Consider the following 20959-nt stretch of genomic DNA (forward strand, 5'->3'; position numbering starts at 1 on the left):
ACATGCCCAGCTGTCTGTGCCAATAGCCCCTCGCTGTGGGGAAGCTGCGAGCAAGAAAGGGACTTGCAAGGCATTGCGCTGTCATCTTCATGCGAGAGAGAGAGAGAGAGAGAACAAGGTGCTGCAAGGTTCAGGTGTTTAAGGGTTTGTACTTGGGGGTTAGTTGGCGTAGTACTTTCCTGTCACTTTCCATTGGAGGAGAATGAAGCACTGCCCAGACGTTGAATTTAGACACAGCCCCAAGCCACTGAATTAGGGGGAATCTCCGTTTTGCAGACAGGGAAACTGAAGCACAATTGAGGGGAGTGACTGACTTCCGGTCCTGAGTGTTACTACCAGTACCACCTTTCTCTCCTCCTTCTGCCCCAATTCAGACCTCTTACATCAGCCACAGAAGTGGCACGTCCTATCCGTGCCAGGCAACCCTGCACCAGAGCAGCAAACCCCCACCATGTTACAGTTCAGGTTGGGGAAAAAATTAATTTCAAGGGATTCGCTAGCAAAAGCAGGCGACCTGCATAGGTAGGTGCCTTGGTATTAAAATTCTGCGCTAATGCAAACATGCTTGTTTTAGGAACAGCTGCTAAGCAAGCCATCTGTGCTGCAGTGGAAAATGACTGCAAGAGCTATTTTTGATCAAGGAATGGGGATGCTGCTACTTCCCATTCTCTTTGGGAAGTAACAGGGTGAGGTGAGGGACAAGGGTGACCTCCAGAGGCATCCACTCCTGTCCTAGCATCCAGACGAGAGACCACACAGACACTGAACTGTGCTTGCTCCGCTTAGCCCATCAGTCTGGAAAAGTTCACGAGGTAAGAAGCACTTGTCACAACGAGTAAAGTGTTTTCTTGGAAGTTTTTTTTTCTTATTTTAATTGGCATCTGGGCCCGCTGCCAGACGCAACTCATTTGTTGGAAGAAGGTGACAATAGCAGCAATGCAAGAGCCCTGCATAAGCAACTGTTTCCATTTTCCTCCAACTACAGTTTCAGCCAATTCTCCCAGTCACTAGCCTGACTGCAGAGCTGGGACTGAGGTGCTCCCAATTCTGGCTCTGACACTGGTGTGCAGCTCTGTCTTTGAGTCATTTGAGAGGCTTCTCACAATGTGCCATTGATTCATGGTTTCAGTGCAAGAGAACTGGGCCAGAGCTGCTTCTCCTCCTCTGTTGAAGCATGGTGTGAGTATTGTTTGGGAGGTACTTTGGTGATGGAAAATATTTGCAAGTGGATAGATAGCATGGCTAAACAGCCATAGCAAGCAGCATGTCTTTCGAAGCGGCTTCCAGCCAACTTGTACATTTGCTATTAAGGCTTCTACGGTGCTTATGTAAAGTTTAAAAAAAAAAAAAAAAAAAAAAAAAGCATCTCTCTTCACTAAAATGGCTGTCCTTAATGTTAAGCCTCAAAATGTCCCCAGTACAGAAACCACTTCAGTCGTCTTACAGTGACAATCGCTCATGGTCTTGTGAACCCCAGGGTGCAGACTTGCTTCCATGCAGCTCTTCCCCAGCCGCAAAGTAAAACCTCTCTTTGGTTTAGTGGTGTGATTTATTGGATTCCATCAGTTCAGGGTTTCCAACTGACCTGAGCTTTGCTATACTGGGTGGGAAGCAGAGACAACGGGTGCAAATGACCTCACACAAGAAGGATTAGAAGATGAAGGAGCTGAAGCATGGGAGAAATGCTGTAGGTACCAGGGAAGGAGACTAAGGGGTAAGAGGGATGTCACTGCAGATCTCGTCTGTCTTTTATGTGACGCTGGGTAAATCTTGCTTGGGGGGGCACTCAGAGGGACTCATAAGTTGCAAATTAATGGCTTTTCTTGAGGGAGTCTGAGTGCAAAGGCAGTGATGTGTGGCAAGGAGCTGGCAGAGCTGCAGGAGAAGAAGTTTGGCACGGAGGAGCTCTGCACGGTCACGGTGCATACGTGGGAAGTCAGCCGACGTGGGTGGGATGGAGCTTTTAGTGGAAAGTCAAGCAAAGGGTTTTACAACTCAGAAAGGGTACAGGCTGTGGGTCACAGTGGCTCAAGAGACAGGCACTAATGGGCTAAAGATCCTGGGAAGGAAAGAGGAAGGTCAAGCAGGTGACATTGAAGGCAGCAGCGTGTCAGAGGTGGGGCTTGAAGACGGACCTGTGCAGTGCAGGGGAAGGCATGGTGTTGCGGCTGAGGGGTCTGAATGGATGTGTGCGTGGGTCAGAAGATGGGACTCATTACAAGAGGCCCAGGAGAGATGGGGAGGCGGGGGATCGAGAGACGGCAGCTGGATGCTACAAAGACAATGGGGTTTGTAGATGCAGTTTGGCCTGTAGAAGCTGTTGTGGCTGATACAGAAACCAAGATTTATCCTGTTTGCGTATGAGCATGAAAACTTAAGCTGATATTTTCTCTGGGCATTGATATGCAGAGGGAGAGCCCCATGCTCATCGCATGCAGTGCTGCTTAGTCAGAATGATCCTCTGCAGTGCCCTTGCATCCCTGCGAGTTGTGAAGCTCCACGGTCCCCTGTGCAATCTGCTCAGCCAGCCCCAACCCCAGTTGCTGTTGCCTCGTATCCAGGGAGTATTTTTTAGGACCTTTGCCACCATTGTCAACCCTTCTTGGACTGAACTGTTTGTCTGGGGGAGGAAAAGGTGCAAACCCCAAGCAGAGAATAAACCCTTAGGTGCTGACCTAGCCTTGACCCAAACCAGTGTTGGTTCTTCAGGGACAGGGTGTGGAAGCTCTTTGGTACTGGCCACGATGAGACGTGTGCTAGATGGGGAGTAGCATGGAGGCACATTAAGCATCACCTGAATATTTTCATCCAATCTTCCTGGGTTTGGGGGAAAGGGAATAAAAAAAAAAAAAACACAAGCAGTTTGAAGGCAGAAAATGTAAATAGCTCATTTGTTTTCATTGGCAAAAATTAAAGGCTCTTTAGTTGTGTTTAATTACGTCTGATGGCAGATTTATTTTTTACAAGAGCTGAAATCTGGGTGGATTTGCAGGATGCTGTTGCAAGCGAAGGATCAGCACAATAGGCCGTAATGATTTATTTGGAGGCGTTCTGCTCTGTCTGTACTTGTTAAGTATCTTTAGTATGCGACTGACAACGAGGGAGCTTCATCCTACACGTGAGGGGTTGCAGAGAGACATCGTCAGGTTTTGTGGTGGTTCCTCGTTCTCCGGCAAACCCACATTTCTTCACTCGGATACAGGGGAAGGAGGAGGGAAAGGGGCTCGACTCTCTGTCCTGGGCCTCACGTGGCAAGCATGGCCACACACCCGACTGCCACCCCTGTGCCTAACAGCCCGGTGGATTAGCCCTTCTGGTATGGTGGCGCGTGGGAGATGAGCATTGCTGTGGTAAAGTGGATTAGAGTCTGCAAATGGGCTTAGCCCTTAGAAATTAGTGCGATTAAACGGAAATCAGATCTGCATGCCCACAAACAAATGCAGCCTTTGTCCCCACTTCGGTCATTCAGATCCAGATCTCTCTCCCTGCTGCTCACTTGGAGGGGGGTTACTGTGTGTTGGGGGGGGATCTGGTTTACATGGTACGCGGGGCAGGCACGGAGGTAAGGCTGAGTTCTTGGTGACTGAACTAAAGGAACTACGAGGGCTAGGAAGGACTGAGCACGGGGCCTGGAGCCAGGAACTCTGAATATCACCCGAGTCAGCGCGGAGCCCATAAGCCAACTCAGGCAAGTCAGTTCCCCTCCTCTGCCCCTCCTTAAAATGGAGCTAAGAATTAATTAAGCAATTTTCTTTAGGCCTCTAAAAAGAAATGAGAAGGTGCAGGCATGGCACTGTAACTCTCTGCCTTTTCCCTTTTGGAGGGGCGCACAACTCGCGCACTGTTTTTATAAAGAGCTCTAAACGTGCTGTTAGGTGGCCCCTTAGCGTTTGCAAGTGGCCAAAGAGATGAACGTCTCTGCTTGTAGGCTGGGATCTGCTGCTCACAAGAGCACAACCTGTAGCCATGCTCATGTTTAGGCTTGTTTTGTTCTCCGTCACCCTCAACACTACCAGCTTTATGGCTCAGCCTGCAAGTTGCGTGGAGGCTTTATTGTCCTTGTGCTCATATGTTCCAGGACCCCGGCCTTTGTTTGCACTCGGCAAGACTGCCTTTACAAGACGGCTGTTATTGGCTGCACTAAAGCCAGCAGATGATTGCGGCCTGGCACTGGGTCCCCAGTAGAGGATGCCTGTTGTAGTTTCTTTTGCTAAAGGACCGAATCCAGATGATCTCTCCAGCCTTTGCTGCAGACCTAGGGCGCTACCTCCTGGTTCTTGTCTCTGGTTTCTGAAGGGTAACCAGCTGTTTGTAAGGAAGAGCTTTGCTACAGTGTGCTGTTTGCTATGCCTTTGTGCATCTGCCGTCCTATTGCTGTCTGTCATTTTATTTTTTATTTTTCCCGAGGCAAAACCTCACAAAGGCAGACCTGAGACACTGGGCAGTACTACGGATTCACGTTCCAGAATGCCTTTGCAAACTAACCTGAAAAGTGCAGTGTATGTGACTGTCATAAACTGCAGGCTCCTTGGAGCCAGCACTTTCCACTCACAAAGGCAACTGCTCTAGTCCTGCGAGTGCTAAATTCAAGTGTTCTGCTGCTGAGGCCTGGAGCCATCTCACCCCCCCGAGGCCTGATGGGAGTTCAAGACCTTAAGCTTGTGAACTTCCTCTTAATTTATAGAAGGACCGAGAGGAGTTCGGCAGAGGGTTGCGCTGCTGTTCTTTGACCCCTGCAATAGCCAGTGACGGCAGTGACCCAGGGCCTCTGTTTATCCCACACTGGGGTCACGTCTACACATGTGCTTTAATATGCATTAGCCTATTTTAATGCACATTAAAGTGTCACAAAAAAGTGTGCTCTTTAGCTAATGCTCATTAAAATAGGTTAATGTGCATTTTTCCTTTTGGAGGTACTAGATTTAATGTGCATTACCTAAAGCGCACTAATGAATGTGTAGACATGCCTTGGGTGATTATTAGTTTGCTGCTGTAGCTTGCTAGTAAGTGAATACTTCTCTGTAGCCTGACCTGAGAGTGCAGCACAGCTGAACACTTTGCACCATTCACCCCTTGTCTACAGCTTTATCTCTGTTTTCCTCTACTCACCGATGTAGCTCAGCGAGTGGGAATAAATCCTTTCGTTATAGAGGGGCTGCGTCCTGCCATGGCTGGGAGTTACTACAGGGGACAAAGCAAGTGGCTGGGGATGGTGAAGAAACCCCCACAGCTGTCTCAGCTCCATGCTGCATGCGGAGTTGGCAATAACAACTGGTAGCCTTTAGTCACGTGGTACCAATTACTGCTGCCATGTCATGTGTGGGGAATGCAGACTCTGGCACTGCCATGAGAGCCGGCAGACAGTCGCTCAGCTCCCATGCCCCTGGGGAGCTGAGCTGGGCAGAGAGCCCAGTGAAGGAAGATCAGTGTTCCCATCCGGTCACCCCAGCTGTGAAGCTCTGCACCCTTGGTATGCATGTGTATGCCTGGGACTAACCCGGAAGGAGAGGAGATCTGTTTGATGGGAGCAGGACCCTGGTCTGGGCTGCATGCTCGTGAGAGATTCGCTCCTCTTGAGTACGAATGAACTGAGGTCCTTCTACTATTGGAGAAATGTTCCTGCAACTTCGTACTGGGCAGGGGTGGGCGGTAGAGCAGCTCACAAAATTGACGGTCAGCTTAAGAATTGTGCTTGTGCCATGAAACTTCCTGAATGGGCTTGAGGGCAGAAAGGCTGGGAGAGGAAGTTTTAAAATATCTCCGTTCTGCTGTGTAGGATGCACTTCTCTGAGCTTGGGTTTCTGAGGCTGAGTTGGGCTGGGCTACTTCAGCTTGGATTCCAATAAATTGGTTGTTCTTTCAGTGGCTTTTTGCCCAATTTGTAACTAGACATGGGTGGATCTAGACTTTTGAAAAGGTGGGGGTTGCAGATGGTGAGGTGCATCATCGCATATGAATTGATGCATATTTTTTTCCAATTAAAAATAAACTAGAAATTTGACGAATACACTGGGGGCCCAGGGCTCTAGTGTTCAATTTAAGATTGAAACAGAAGCAAATACAACTTAATTGGAATGAATTAAAAACAGTCTGTAGGGCTGCGAAATAGGAGCTTCATTCCCAGGAGCAGCGAACGGACAGCATAACTGCAGAACAGAGAATAGCTCGATTGGTGGAACATCAAGGCCATTAAAAAGGAGAGGGTCATTAACACCTCTGGAGTGAAGCCTTTAGAAGGGATCAGGTAGATGATATAATAAACCGTGAAATCAAGTGACTCCCTCCGCGCTGTCTGCCTAGAAATGCTACTGCTACTGCCAGGCAGTTGGTTTTAAACTTTGGGTGGAACAGAAATCCAAAGAGGGGTACAGGTGCCCCGGTGCGCACTCCCCGCAGATCCACCCTCTAAGTAGATCTTTATTAAAACAAAACATGGAGTAACAAGCAACACCCAGTTTAGCTTTTACAGTTTGGCTGCCTCAAGAGCACAGGATGTCTGGGCTTGAATGTAAGTTCTCGTTAGACGTCTGTACAGCACCTGGCTCACAGTGGGTCTGATCCTGATTGTGGTTTGAGGATGCTACAGCAATACACATAAGTGGCGGTAACTGGCTTCGTCAGTCCTGGCTATTCAATGATGGCAGACGTGTGTGGCCCTAGAGCTGAGCTCTCTCCAGATATAGGCAGGATGGAGACGGACAAGGAGCTTGCAATCAAAGCTTCTAAGAGAGCAAGCAAGCACTCTGTGGTTAGCTCCTGTACCGAGCTAATGAGTTTTGCAAAATAGCATGTAACAAGGAGTCTCTTCACTGGAGAGGGGTGGGCTGCTTCCGTCCCCATGGAGACAGGTGATAGATCACAGCGAGACTGACCTTCCCCGAATCTCCTGCTCCCACTAAAATAAATTCAATTTTCTCTCTCCCTCCCTCCAGGGAGGCTGAGCAGAGCCAAACTTCCCCTGCCCGTTTGCACCGTGCGCTCACGTATAGAGGGCTGGCTGGTTAGGCGGTGGCTGTGCTGAATTGTTAAGCCTGGCTCAAAGGAATGGGTGATTAAAGCATCTGTTTATAAAATAAGAAGGCTGCTGAAATCAGTGGCCTGGGATGTATCAGCTGGAAAGATGTCATGGAGCAGTGTGCGTGTCTGTGTGTACAGGAGGAGAGAGCCTTGGCGATGTTCATTTTGCCTGAATGAAATGGCTCAGCAGCATACTGCACGCACCAGAATTAACCCTTTGGGTGACCTGCTTTGTGTCTGCTCATTCAGACTCCTGGCTGGTAGCAGGCCCTGGGCCCCGAGAACCCTGCTGGTGGGAAAGCTCGTGGTGGGATGTACCCTGGGCCGACCTGGGAGGGCAGGGCCTTTAGGGTTGCCTTGTGAGCTGCTTTGTGTCCAGCCCAAGCTGGTGTGAGATGGGCTCGCTCTGAAGAGATTCCTCTTGGAAATGAGACCGAGAACTGTAGGCATAATTTTTCCAAGTGCTCTGCTGGGTGAGATAAATTCACTGCTCCATTGCGCTTTTTATTGCCCTGCCCCCTAAAGAAGGGATTGTTCTTATAAAGCTCCACTTATCTTCTCCTGTGCTCTGGCTCCTGGTGAATGGCAGAGGGTTTCCACACAACACGTTGCAAGCAGCCTCCCTTCTTTCTCCCCTGGGGGTGTATGGGGATGGGTGTAGGTCAGGGGAGGGCTGCTCCGACATGCCTGGTTTCTTCTCTAGCGACAGGTCTTGCGGATATCGCACGCTTTTCCCATGTCTTCTCTCGCTTTCTGTTCCTGCAGGGCTGTAACGTCATGGAGGATCAGGACCTCCGGGAGATCGGTATCAGTGACCCGCAGCACCGCAGGAAACTTCTCCAAGCGGCGCGTTCCCTTCCCAAGGTTAGTATCTTGCTACCAGTTGCTGCGAGCAGAGGTAGGGGGCTTCCTGTCTCTCACAGCGTGGCTTGTGTGAGGAAGACGGCGGTGCAGGAAGCAAAGCAAACCGCTCCAGCTGTCTGGAGTAGGTTCTGACCTGGGACTGTTGGGAAGGATGGTGCTCAGAAAAGGACTTGGAACCAGATCAGTAGAGCATCCTGCACCAAGGACAAGGGAGGGCTGCTTTAGGAGCAGCGTGTGCATTTTAGGTGCAAGTGTGTCAGCTCTCTCTACTCAGGTGACTGGTGACTACCTGAGGTACTGTTGGAAGGAGCTGGCTCATGGAACACCTCCGCTCCTTGGGACCATCGCCCAGCTTCCATGGGGGTTTCTGAAGGGGCTGCACAGGGGTGGGAAGGAGCTGCCCATTCACCAGGGGGATTCCACCTCCCTCCAGCCCCCTCTAGTAGCCAGAGATGTTGCTCTGTGCCTCCGTATCGTATAAAACCAGCGAAATGTGCCCCTGCATTGTGAGCTGGCCTTAACGATTCAGGGCCCCTACTGCTGGGGATACACAAGGAGTCTCTCTTCGAAGTCCTCCTCCAGAAGTACTGGCGTGGCTGTTGGTGTTCAACAATGGCTATTTGGGCAACTTATCTGTGAAGTGCTGGCAGTTGCAGCATAAAGGCCCAAACAGTGGACGGGAGCACAGAGACCTTCGGTACAGGTAGGGCAGGTGAATGCTGAGCCGCAAGTGCAGAGCAAAGGCTAATTGCTCTGGCGCTGTGATGGTGAGTGGAACCGAGGGAGGAAACTCTGTCTACAGCCTGCCTCCCCCACTTTTTCTCGCACCCAGTGTAACTGCACATTGGCATTCCCAGCTTCAGCCAGAGGTCCTCTGCTCATTTGAGCAGGGTCACTGACGAACCAGCCTAACTCAAGTGCTGAAGCAAGGCAGTCATCCCCTGCATTTGATTTCTCAGGCCTCTTCCATAAGCCACTGTGTTGAACTGGTCACCATCATTATCTGTGCTGGTAGTGTGCAACGGAGGCTATTTAAAGTGGTTGGAACAGAGCCTCAGCAAGGCTGTGGTCAGCAGGGTGCTTCCCACCCACGCACGCACAAAGTAATCGTGCGTTAAACAGAGCAACTCTTAGCTCCATTTGTCAGAGAGGATCTGCTGGAGAGAGGCTCTGGCCATTCCTCATGGGAGTAGCTTTTCAGGCTGTGATCACTTGAGGGTGGACGCAGGGTACATCTCCACTGCAGTTGCTGCTGGGCCAGAGGATTGTGTGGATGTGTCTGAGCTCACTCAGAGCTGGCTGCCAGCAGTACTTGCTGCCGTCTGGTCATGACAGCACAGAGCACATGAGGGCTATTGCCTAGTGTCTATTCCACTGGGCAGGTGGATTTTGCAGCCCAGACAAGAAGTTTTGTGCGACCTCAGCTGCATTGCTAGTAGTGCCCAAGTTGCCTAATGTAGAGCTAGCCAGTATTTCTGCACAAACTGCAGTCAGAAGTGTGCCCACAGCCCTGCATAGCTGCCTGAGAGCTAGGTACTTACCATGAAAGGTTGCTATTAAATACCAATCTTTCAGTAATTATATAGGGTTTTAATTGCAGCCACTCAGATTTAGCCTCCAAGCTGTTTGGGATTCCACAAGGCTTTTAACCCCTTCTTCATGCGTGCATTTTGCAGGTAAAACCTCTGGGTTGCGATGGGAACAGCCAGCCATCAGTTCCTGCCTGGCTCGACTCTTTGGGGCTTCAGGACTACATCCAGTCCTTCCTGTCGAGTGGCTACAGCTCTATTGACACTGTGAAAAACCTCTGGGAGCTGGAGTTGGTGAATGTGAGTCTCACTTTTCCCTTATGTGCTGGTAAACCTCAACTGAGTTCCCTTCAGGCAGGTGTCTTTCCCACGAGGGCGGAAGTTCCGGTGCACCAGTCCTGTTCTGATACCAAGTCACATGCTTTGCTTTCCCAGAAGAGCAAGAGCCATGGGTCTGATAAGGGAAAAGACAGGTCACCCCTACAGAGCTCGATGAGGGCCTCCCCCCCACCCCATACTTGAGCAGTTTGCTATCACAGACTAATAAAATGTGTGATGAAACAGCAGGGGCAGTTCTGTCACCAGCACAGGAAGCTTTTGTGCTTTGTGTCACTGTTTCCTAGTCATCTCCACCAACTAGTGAGACTGGGAAGAGCCCAGATCCTGTAGCTCCAGTATGGCTGGAGGGCTGGGAGATGAGCAACAGTGGCAGACCAGGGACAGGCAGAGGCTGCTTTTCAAAGCTGGCAGGAGGGGTTCAGGGATAATGTGGTGTTACCTGTCCTGCATGCACCAGGCTGATGCTTGGAGCACTACTCGGGCCCTTCTGCAGGAGCACGTGTTATTAGAGATTCGTGGTTCATTGTGGATGAGGGGCACCAGTCATAATGCAGCGACCAGTTTCTTTCCCTGCTCTGTCAGTCTGTGCAGAACCCTTTGTTTAAGTAAGAACCTTTGTGTTCATCTAACTAAAATGCAAGCAAGCCCCTGCAAATATGTTTAAGGCTTCCACCAGGCGGAAGGACACTTCGGGTGTGTCGGGTAGGACACGTGCTTGTACGTGGGATACCAAGCAGCACAGTCTAGCAGTTTCATCTTGAGGCTGGGCACCAGCAGTTCCCCCATGGGCTCGTGCTGGCTGTGACACCACCACTTAACCTCTCTGATCCGTGGTGTCCTCAGCTGGGCTTGTGCCAGCCCACCCCCGAAGAGGTTTTGGGGCTTGGTTGTTGAGAGCATATGAAGACAGCAGCGTACAAAGGCAGAGCTGTTCTGTATGTGCACTGAGTTAGCACTAGGAGCATGGGGTTATTTCCCACTGCACCAGATTCCCACACTCTGCTGTGAAGCTGGCACATTGCTGACCTGCCCAACTGTGGTGCCGAAGGGTGTCGGCAGACAAGCCACCTAGGAGACACCTGCCAGCCAGGCAGTTCCTGCTTTTAGCCTGAAGTGGAGGCTGTGAAACCTCAACACAGAAGGTGCAGACCTGTGCAATGCATCTGGGGAGGGCAGCTGGAAATCCTTCCTGCCCTCCTTGAGCTGAGCTCACCTCTCCCTCTCTCTGCAGGTGCTGAAAGTAAATCTGCTTGGCCATCGGAAAAGGATCATCGCCTCTCTGGCAGACAGGCCTTATGAGGAGCCGCCGCAGAAACCACCACGCTTCTCGCAGCTGAGAGTGAGTCGCTGTTTGTATTTGCCGGCTACTGCCTGACTGATACATCTGCACTGAGCACTATCAGCAGCTGCCAGGATACTTCCTTCTTCTCCCCTTCCTTTTCACCTCTCTCTCTCTCCCTCTCTCTCTCTCTCTCTCTCTCTTCCACCCCCCCCCCTTGTTTCAAGATAGTGAAAACAAATGTGCATCAGAAATGAGCTTCCCCTTTTGATGAGCAACAAAACCCTTCGGGGGATTTTGGAACCCCTGAAACACACTTGCTGAGCTCAGGTGCTTCAGAACATCTCCAAATGGGCTGCCAGGCAGAGATGGGAGTGTAAGGACACTCTCGCCATGCTTCCCTCAAAGCCTTAGTTGTACGTGTGCACTCTTCCGCCCCCCCCTCTTAAATACTAGCATTTTGCCCAGCCCCATCAACAAAAAGTTGCTGTTAAAGGAGCCTTCCTTGGTCAGTCTTTTATGAGTTCACTCTTTAAGTCTGTATTGCAGGTTTTGAATGTCCAGGACAGTTTCAAAGGAGGGCATCCGTTTGCGGGTTTTGTTTTTTTTATTTATTAGGGTTTAAAACCCAACTACTTTGTTTCAGAATAAAAAGCTAAGCTCCTTGCCATGAGCTCTGACCAGTAGGAGACACTTGGGCAAGGGCTCCAAGTTAGTTTTGGCTCTCAGATGTTCCTTCACTTGTCTGTTCTGGATGTGTTTCTCAGTTGCTTTGGGGCCAAGTTTGGCCCTTGCAGGTGGACTAAAACAGCAGCATGTGGTGTTGCTTGAGAGTATTTGGGGCAAGCCCCATTATTCTCAACAGATGTCCTCGGGTGTTCCTAGGGAGGGTCAGGGACCAAGTATTTCCCCTTGGAACTCGCTGAAACTTGGGAGACCTGGATCTGAGGTGCTGGTCACAGTGATGGCCCCCAGCCCCACGTTCTTCTGTCCTCCTGGCCTGTATCAGAATAGCCCAGTGCGGGGAAAAATTGGCTTTCTGGCACAGGCCTTGGCCCCAGCCAGAGCGCTGGAAGGGAATCCAGCCCAGGAGGCGTGTGCCCTGCTGCAGGTTCCGATAGGTGCTTGCCCTGCTCTCCAAGTAGGCCCCACAAATAGCCGTTGTTCAGATGTTTGTTTAGATGAGCATGTCCCAACTGACTGAGTGGTGACGTCAGGGCTTACAAGTTGGTCCTTTTAGTTTTTCCACGTGTGGGTGAGGAGCTGACGGGGAAGCTTATCATGTCACATCCCCCTGCTCTCCACTGCACAAAGCACTGATGCCCAGTTAGCATGTGTTCAACAACACAGGGTCTGGTCTGCGTGTCACCTCGGCCCCTTTTGTTCAGGATGGAGTGAGGCCCATCAAGTTTAAGCAGAGCACTGGTGGCAGGAGGGATCTTGCAGCAACGCAGCACGTCAGGGCATCTTTGGTGTTGCAAAGCAGAATTCCTGTAGGATATATCAGGAGTGGGTGGAAGCATTGCCCTCCTGTAAAAGCTAGCCCGTTGCCAGCTGCTATCTTGCAAGCTCCCCTTGAAGCCTGGGGACTGTCTCAGCCATTGCTCTGCTCCTTGCTTTAGCTGCAGATCCCTTTTCTTGGCCCTGAATGCCAAGAGCTTAAAAAAAAAAAAAAAAAAAAGCACCTTTTTAATGGGATTCAGGGCCTCTGCCAGGTGGCTGACCCAGTCAATCTTGATTAGCTGGGGACCTCAGAGTTGTGTGTTGCTGTCGACTCTAAGTAATACCTGGAATGCATGTTGTGCATGGATGCAAGTCCCAAACCAGACACAGGTGTTCAGCAAGGTTATGGCTTCGAACCTGGCTGCTTTTTAAGGGGTGGAGACATACACGCATGGGGAACAAGTCAGTGGAGCTCTAGTTATGACAGGCAGCATCACAAATACCTGTGTTAGGTTAGTCCCTGGTAAATGGGGGACAGCCCCCTGGGTTGTCACTGGGTCCCTGCTCCCCCGCAAGAGAAGGCGGCAGTTAATTTCTCAGGTGTGTTTGAACATGTCCATCTCACAGACTCAAGGGGCCCGTAAAGGCATGAGGGTGTCCAGCTCTGAGACTGTGCCTGTTTGAGTAGCAAACTGGGCCCCTCTCCTGCCTCTCAGCAGCTGCAGGAGAGGCCTGAGATGCACTTGTGAGGCTGACGTCCTTAATAAATGAATTCACATGCAGCTGAAAGGGGCTGGAATTCCTAGGCCCAGAGCCACCCCGTGTCAGCTGCAGTGGTTTTGCTGTGCTTGTATTGCACCAGGAGTATGGGGATGTGACAGACGCAGCTTGTATTGGCATCTGGTGTTGATGCAGGTGTTATGGTTGTCTGTATGCTCTGCTCAGCTCCGAGTGGGCAGTATCCATTGTGCAAAACCTGTGGTCAGTGTCAGCCCTGATGAGCTCCTTCATCAGTGCTTGAAGGCCAAGAACCAAACATGAGACTGATCTTCCCTCAGTGCTCCCCATTGGTTTTCCCCACCTCCCCCTGGTACTGCAGTGGCTGGGAATGGATGCGAGTGCTGTGCGCTGCCAGTCCAACCTGTGCTCGCTCTGTGGATGCCCCGTGGCTTGAGGTCCCCTGTCTGCATATCCCACCCTCTCCCTACTGGGGAATCACTGACCTGGTAGAGAGCAGATGCCCAGCTGGGAGGCAACCAGCTGAGGATCCAGGAATTTCTAAAACATCTTCTTGAGACTGATGGGACTGAACGAACAGAAAAAGCTTTTTGGCTCGGGATCAACTGATTGAAATGCTGGGTAGGGAGGCAGGAAAAGAGAATAGGCCATTTGCAGCATTTCCTGATGCTACAGCTGTCGTGTGCCAGACTCTGGCATGATGGAGCGGAAGGATGTCAATGGGAAATTAAGCGAGTGCCTTGAATAGAGTTAATGCGTATCGCAGCTGCGAGCTCCCAAATGTACCAGCTTGGGTTCCCTGGGCCCGGATCTGCACGTCCCAGGGAGGGACTCTTTCCTCTCCCAGTACAACCAGCCTTTGTAAGACTCTGATCGCATTGGGAGATGAGTGATGCTGTTAGAGCTGTCAAGAGGACTTGGCTTGCCATTCAGTCGTGTTCAACCCTCCTGGCTGGAAGCTTGGGTTTTTGTGCCCTCTAGCGTGCATCAGCAGATTAAAGGTGGCTGCTTGCACAGGAGTGACCCCGGGTAGGTGCCAAGGAATCCTGGAGTCGTGGGCTGGGGGAGGGGGACTGCGGGGTGACTTGGTTCCTTAGGGAAGAGCAGACCAGGCCAGACATCCTGGGTGCAGTCGCGGGCTCCATTAGAGTCCCTTCACGTGGGTGGTGCAGTCCTTGGCCTCCAGTGTCTCCCTAGGAGAGAACTGCCCCATCCCAGCTGAATCTGGAGCTCTGCCTTCCTGAACTGCGGAGGCTTCTCTGCCCTTTTTCCCCCTGCCCAGCCCACCCCAGCTGGGGCTCTGCACAGCACCCTGGACAGCTGCCAGGAGCCAGCTCCCCTTCAGACAGACAGTCTTAGATTCAACATAGTGGTGGTTGAGGAAGTGCCCTGGATTAAGAGCTGAGTTGACGACCTCTCCAGCAATTTGGTCATTGACATCAGTGAACTCCCTGTTCCCACAATACGCCCTTGGAGTGCCTGGGAAATGGTGTGAATCTGGTCTGCAGGATTTTCATGGTCTTTGGGGCACAGTCTGCACATCATGATAGCGGTTTCTGCAGGCAAGACCTGGCTGTGACTGTGTTTATGCTGCTTTCCCTCTCCCGCAGCACAGGTGGCCTTACAAGGGGAGTGAGTCACACTGGCAATGTTCCCAGCTCCAACTCATGGGCTAGGTCCCTGTGAAGACACAGGTCATGAGAAGGCAGGGGAGGGAGTGCAGTGGCTCTAATAGCCTGCAGGCAGGGACTGTGAAGCCTGGCTGCCATGGCCGGTTGTGTTTAGATCTGTGCGTCTGCCTCTGTTTCCAGTGCCAGGATCTGATGTCCCAGACGTCGTCGCCCCTGAGCCAAAACGACTCATGCACAGGCAGGTCTGCAGATCTCTTGCTGCCTTCTGGAGATGCTGGGAAGAGGCGACATGACAGTGGCCATGAAGTCACCTCTTATCCCAGAGCTGACAGATACAAAGCACAGGTTAGAGCGGGTAGCCCTTGCTGTCACAGCTGAAGGGTCTTCAGTGTGCAAGGAGGCAACAGCATAGCCTGGCTACACTGCCGCAGGCCCTTCCATTCTGCTTCCTAGGATAGAGCAGGTCAGTTGGGTGCTATTCCTGCCCTGGCTGGAAGCAGTGAACCCAACAGCCTTCCTCCTCAGCACAGCTGATTCAGGCTCCTGCCCAGTGGCTGGCACAGAGTCAGACCAAGGGGAGCAGGGCCCTTTCCTCCCTCCTCAGCCACTGCATTGTGGAGTCTGGACCTGGTGCTTCGTTAAATTAATTGCTCTGAGGCCAGACACTACCGAAGGGATCTAGGCTTTGCCTCATGGGTGAGATGCTCAGTGTGGTTTTCACACATGCCCTTGCCATCCTCAGGAGGCCAAAGCTGACTCTTCGCCCCCCCAGCCTAGCAGCACCCTATGCTCCCGTCCAGAATTGGCAGCACCAGCCCGAGAAGCTCATCTTCGAGTCCTGCGGGTACGAGGCCAATGTAAGTGGGTTCCTGTCGCTCAAGGGGCACGTGGGAGGGAGTAGCTCTGAAGCACATGGGTGAGCTTGCCCTGTCTGCAGTTCTGGGCGCCTCAGCCCTCGCTACTGGCCAGGAAGAGTCTGATTCGATTACTGGTCACCATCCTGGGGCCAGATGTGCTGGGGCCAAGTCCATGTCTGGCCTCTTGGAGGTCTTGGTGGCAGCCAGTGCCTGCAGGAGCAGTGGGCTGTGGGAGGAGTCTGGATGAGTTATCCGAGCTAAGAGCAGGTGACTACAGCCAGGTCGCTGCTGGGGAATGAGAGGGCAGCACCCTGGACTGTCTGCCTCCCGACAGTCATGGTTGTGGTCTGTATGTTGTACCAGGGCAGGGGAAGCTGTTGATGGGGCCAAGGCCTTCAAAATAAAACCGGTGCCATGCCTTCTCCCCATTTCAAACAGTATTTGGGCTCCATGTTGATCAAAGACCTTCGTGGGACAGAGTCTACACAGGACGCCTGTGCCAAGATGAGGGTAGGTATATGAGGGAGCAGGACTGGCTTTGAAGCATGAAGCTGAGGTGGTCTTCATTCTTCCTCTGGGCTCAGCTGCAGAGGCCCCGGATACTCAAAGGACGTAGCTGAGGGAGCTGGGGAAGGCCCTTCAAGGGGTCATCTCACCGAAAGGCTTTTCTCACGCTGGGCATGTCAGAATGCAGCACAGGGATTTTTGTGCCATTGTCAGTGTGAAAATGCCCGTCTCCTGCTTCAGATCCCTTCTTGTGTCATTGAGGGAGGCTCTGGGTATCGCTCAGCCTTAGCAAACCAGGTCCACCACTCCGTCCGGCAGCATGCAAAAGCCTCGTGTTGAGCCCCCCACCTGATGGTGCAGCTTTGGTCACTGTTAGCTGTTCAAATGCTCCCCAAGTGAGGCCTGAGGAACTGCCGGGAAGGTGGGAGGCGGCTAAGTTGTGCCCTTTAACCGGTGTGTTCTTGTTCCTAAAGAAATCGACGGAGCACATGAAGAAGATCCCAACCATAATATTATCCATCACTTACAAAGGGGTGAAGTTCATTGATGCGTCTAACAAGGTAAGAGGACGGCCTGATCTTTGTGTTGAGAGGGATTGTGCGTGCCACTTGCTTAGGGCAGCTGGTTATAGCAGGGTCCCTTCTCAGTCGTCTGCCACTGTGGCTCACAGCCCCGTGTGCCGATTAGGTAGACTCAAATGTGGGCACTCCCTATCTAGCCCTGTGGAGCTACCTAGCTATGGGAGAGTGAGTATCTTGCATCAGGAGCTGCCCCAAGTGTGGGAGCTTTGTTGCTAGCCAGGAAGGAACTAGAACCCAGCTGTGCCACCTGCTCCAAGGCAGTGTTTTTTGGCTGCGGCTCTGTTACCTGGTGACCTGAGTCGGGGTTGGAGTTGGACTAAACTCTGCTCCTTCTGCCCCCCTGGCATGCTCTGCCACTTGACCTATCTGTTAGTCTCTGCCTTGATTTCCCGGTGGGTAACCCCCAGCTGGTCACAAGGGCTGTTTTGACGGTGCTTGTGCCTTATTCGGTAACACGCTGATGCGAGGCACGCCAAAGCACAGTAACAGCAGCGGATGTTGTGCTCCCTGGTAACCAACTCTGCAGCTGCTTGAGGTGAAACTATTGGCTCTTCACGCTGAGCTGTGGGTCCTCAGACAGTGTGTGGGGCTTAGCACTGGTTTCTAGGATGCAGACATTGAAATGTCACGTCCTCCTGTCCTGAGCCTGTTGGGGCTTGGTGTAAGGCACTCCTCCAAGGATGAGACATCTTGGATTCCTTCCTGCGAATCCTTTTAGATGGGATGAGGACTGGGGGAGCTAGGAGCTCCTTTGCTGTGGGCATCTCCCTTCTGTCTGCTTGTCCTTCGTCTACAGCACACACGCGAGGTGGCTGTTTGTCAATTGTCTTCAGCCTCACCAGAAGATTAACACATGGTGAAAGCCTGAGTTCATTTAAAAATGGCCCCAGGTGATGTGGCTGTGCTGAGACGGGACGCATGAGCTGTTCTGTCTGACTTATTTCCAGTAGAACAAAGGGAAGTGGAGTAACATTCCCACATCCTCCAAGATGGCTTAGGGGGACACCAGGGATCTCAGCTCCTTGTCGCATCCCTGTCCTGAGCTGGTGGATGCTTTTCTGAGTTTGGTAACCGTGGCTGTTGTCCCCCTAAGAGACATGCTACATGGGACTATCCTGTTGCCCAAAGCACCTGCCCAGCTGTTTGCTTGTGTTTTAACTTTGGCAGAACGTTATTGCTGAGCACGAAATCCGGAACATCTCCTGTGCTGCCCAGGACCCCGAGGACCTCTGTACATTTGCCTACATCACCAAGGACCTGCAGACCAGCCACCACTACTGCCATGTCTTCAGCACTGTGGATGTGGTGAGTGGCATGTCTGTATGTGTGTGGAATGCCTTGCACCCCAGCAAGCTGTGTGCTATCTGTGGATGGCAGTGCTGCAAAGCGGGTCTTGAGGAGAGAGGTGACAGCCCTTGACAGCTCACTGCATGGGGCAGATTTCTCAAGACGTGGCAGCAGGCCCTAGTGTGGACCAGTCCCGTTTGTGCAGAGGGAGGGCTGAACAGATGCTACAGCATGGGCATTTATGAATCCAGGGAGGCCTGATCCAAGTATGCTCAGGGCACTGAGTTGCCCCTGCCAGCAGTTGTCACGTAGTCTGTGTGCACCTAAGACTCTTCAACAAGAGGGGGGAAAGCCTGTTGGCTCCTGCCATTCTTCCTCTAGAGCAGGGATAGGGCTGCTTCCTCCAGGGGGTTCTTTGACTTCCTCGGCCTTGTCTGTGCACATGAATGGTGCTACTTGGTTCTGCTGGTAGAGCTATTGCAGTGCAGTTGTGCGGGATGCAGTTATACCAATAGGAAAGTACCATGCCCTGGCAGTTCCCCTTCTTGCATGGATAGAACTGTCCAGTGTAAGCACCTTTGACCAGTGTGCTCAAAAATCCCCTTCAGACCACTGGGATGGCTGGAGGGCACAAGTGTGGCACGAAGCATCTGGCAATTGTTCCTGCTACATCCAGGGCTGTTTCTGTCCTGGCTCAGGCCGGTTTGTAGCACTTCAGCTCTGTGCGTTTGTCCCCTTGCTTTCTAGAGCACTAAAACAGTCACTTGAGTGCTGCGAGTATCCTGCATCCGCAGCTGCCGGGCAGGTCGTCCTCCTGCAGCTACATCAGTAGAATAATTGCTCCCCTCACTGGGAAAGTCATAGTGGCCTAAAGCCTGTTGACAGACCCAGGTGTGTCTGCCTCTCACTGGCCCAGCCAACTTGTTTCATCACAGGCCTTGATTTGGCTGCCGTGGAGACTGACAGTGGCTGGGTGTGCTCTTCCCCTCTGCCTCCCGCCAGTCCCAGACAGATGATTCAGCTTGTCCAGCACATGCGGTTCCTTCACGTCCTGTGGTGGCACCTCATTAATAGGTGTTTGCGGAGTGGGGAACACATGGGCAGACAGACACTAGCAAAAGGCTGTTACTTTCCAGTTAGCTGTCTCTGGCTGTCTGCATATTATGGTGCTGTGTCCCATAACATTAGAAACCCCCCTGGCTCACCCAGATGGAGCGTGAGCAGTGCTGGTTACTCACCAGTGGGCTGGCCCGAGCAGTTTGTAGATGGCATTAGTGTATCCATGCAGCAAACAGACCCTGCTTTGCTTAGACTCCGGCCTGAGCATCTCCCCAGGCCAATAACTGAGGAATGTCTGTTTGAGAGCCCGTATTTGTTCTGCCTAATCGGAAGTCATTTGTGGGTTGTTTTTAATTTGGAGTAACCTTGGCGCCTTTCAGGCTCGTTAAGTCTGTAATTTCATTGTTTTATTGCCTGGCTGTAGCTGCAAATCATAAACCAACGCACATTTCATCCAGTGCTGCTGTGCCTGTGACTGCTCCAGTGTAGGCCCCTTCAGAGTCCCCGGTCAGGAACCCTTTCCCCATCTGGCTGTGTCAGTGGGGAGGTTGTGGGTCTGGCTGTTGTTACTGAGGTCTCTACAGCAGGGACTTCTGCCCCGCAAGGAATGTGCTGTGAGCAGAACCCCTGTATGATTTTAATTGCAGGCAGTGAAACAGGCTGATTTACCAGCTTGTTAATGCATGGAGCAGGGCAGAGCGTGCGGCAGCATAGCCTATCTTCTGTGGAGGTGGCCTGGCTGTGTGAGCTGCCTGAGCCTGTTTCTCCTTAAACAGGAGTATTGCTAAACTGAAATACAGAAGAGACTGTCATGGTCAGATTGGCACAGACCGTGGGGGATTTTCTCCTCCTCTGTAGCAGGGGGTATGGCCTCTGCCTGGAATCCTTTGAGCCTATATTAATGAAGCAGGATGTTGGCTGCTGCGGTTACCCTACTTTACGTGTGGCAGGTTTGGGTGTGATGTCTTGGGTTGCGTCAGGGCTGACAGTAGTTTTGCAAAGAGGTTAGATTACGGATTTGTATACGATGGCTTGGATAGGGATGATCCTGCCTCGGGGGCAGAGGGTTGGACTAGATGACCTCTGGAAGTCCCTTCCAGCCCAGCTGCTCTATGATTCTATGATAAAAATGTGCAAGACCTGCCACTTATTGGGTCAGACCGTAGGTCCACCTTGCCCAGTCTCCCGTATCACACAGTGGCAGAGAGTGGATGCTGAAAGGGAGAGTGAGCTGGGCATGATGAGGGTTTTTCCCTCCGTTCCTCTCTCACTTGCAGCCTCCAGCCCTTGAGAGCTAGGAAGTTCTGATTCAGAAGCTGTCCCTCACTCCTACACTCAATAGCTACTGATTTCCCTTTCCTCCAAGACTGTATCTAGTCATAGCCTTGGGGACTGCCCTGCAGTCAGCTTGTTCAGTGCCAGCTCTGCAGCCCATCCTGGAGCTTGGTGCTGCCCAGCTGCTGCAACAGATAACACAAGGCTTGGAAACATACCTGGCAGCCACAGAGCTGTCAGCAAAGAGCTGCTGCCAAAGATGCAGGAGTCCACTAGCGAAGTCCAAGGGCAGCTCTGGCTGCTGAACTTCTAGGGATGGAGCTGTCCTTGGGCCCTGCCTGGGAGCCCAGTCACCAAGGGAAGTTTTCCAATTGCCGCAAGTGCCTGAATTTGTCCAGCTTCCCTGGGGAGGGAGTGAAATCACTCTGGTCTGTATGGTCTCTCCAAAGAACCTGACGTACGAAATCATCCTGACGCTGGGGCAGGCCTTTGAAGTCGCATATCAGCTGGCCCTGCAAGCCCAAAAAGCGAAACCTCTGGGTGCTTCAGCAGG

At 51.9% G+C, this 20959-nt stretch overlaps 1 protein-coding gene across 1 annotated transcript in view; it reads left to right on the top strand.

Moving 5' to 3' along the window:
• ANKS1A (ankyrin repeat and sterile alpha motif domain containing 1A) overlaps window positions 1-20959 on the top strand; it is a 116667-nt gene that overhangs the window by 93370 nt on the left and 2338 nt on the right. The window contains 9 exon segments of the mRNA XM_025206067.1: window positions 7783-7881; window positions 9558-9710; window positions 10981-11088; window positions 15021-15195; window positions 15498-15697; window positions 16136-16207; window positions 16678-16764; window positions 17953-18090; window positions 20856-20957. Of these exon segments, the coding sequence (XP_025061852.1) occupies window positions 7783-7881; window positions 9558-9710; window positions 10981-11088; window positions 15021-15195; window positions 15498-15697; window positions 16136-16207; window positions 16678-16764; window positions 17953-18090; window positions 20856-20957 (1134 nt within the window).

Source organism: Alligator sinensis, unplaced genomic scaffold, assembly GCF_000455745.1.
Source record: "Alligator sinensis unplaced genomic scaffold, ASM45574v1 scaffold872_3, whole genome shotgun sequence".
In the NCBI taxonomy this organism is placed as follows: domain Eukaryota; kingdom Metazoa; phylum Chordata; order Crocodylia; family Alligatoridae; genus Alligator; species Alligator sinensis.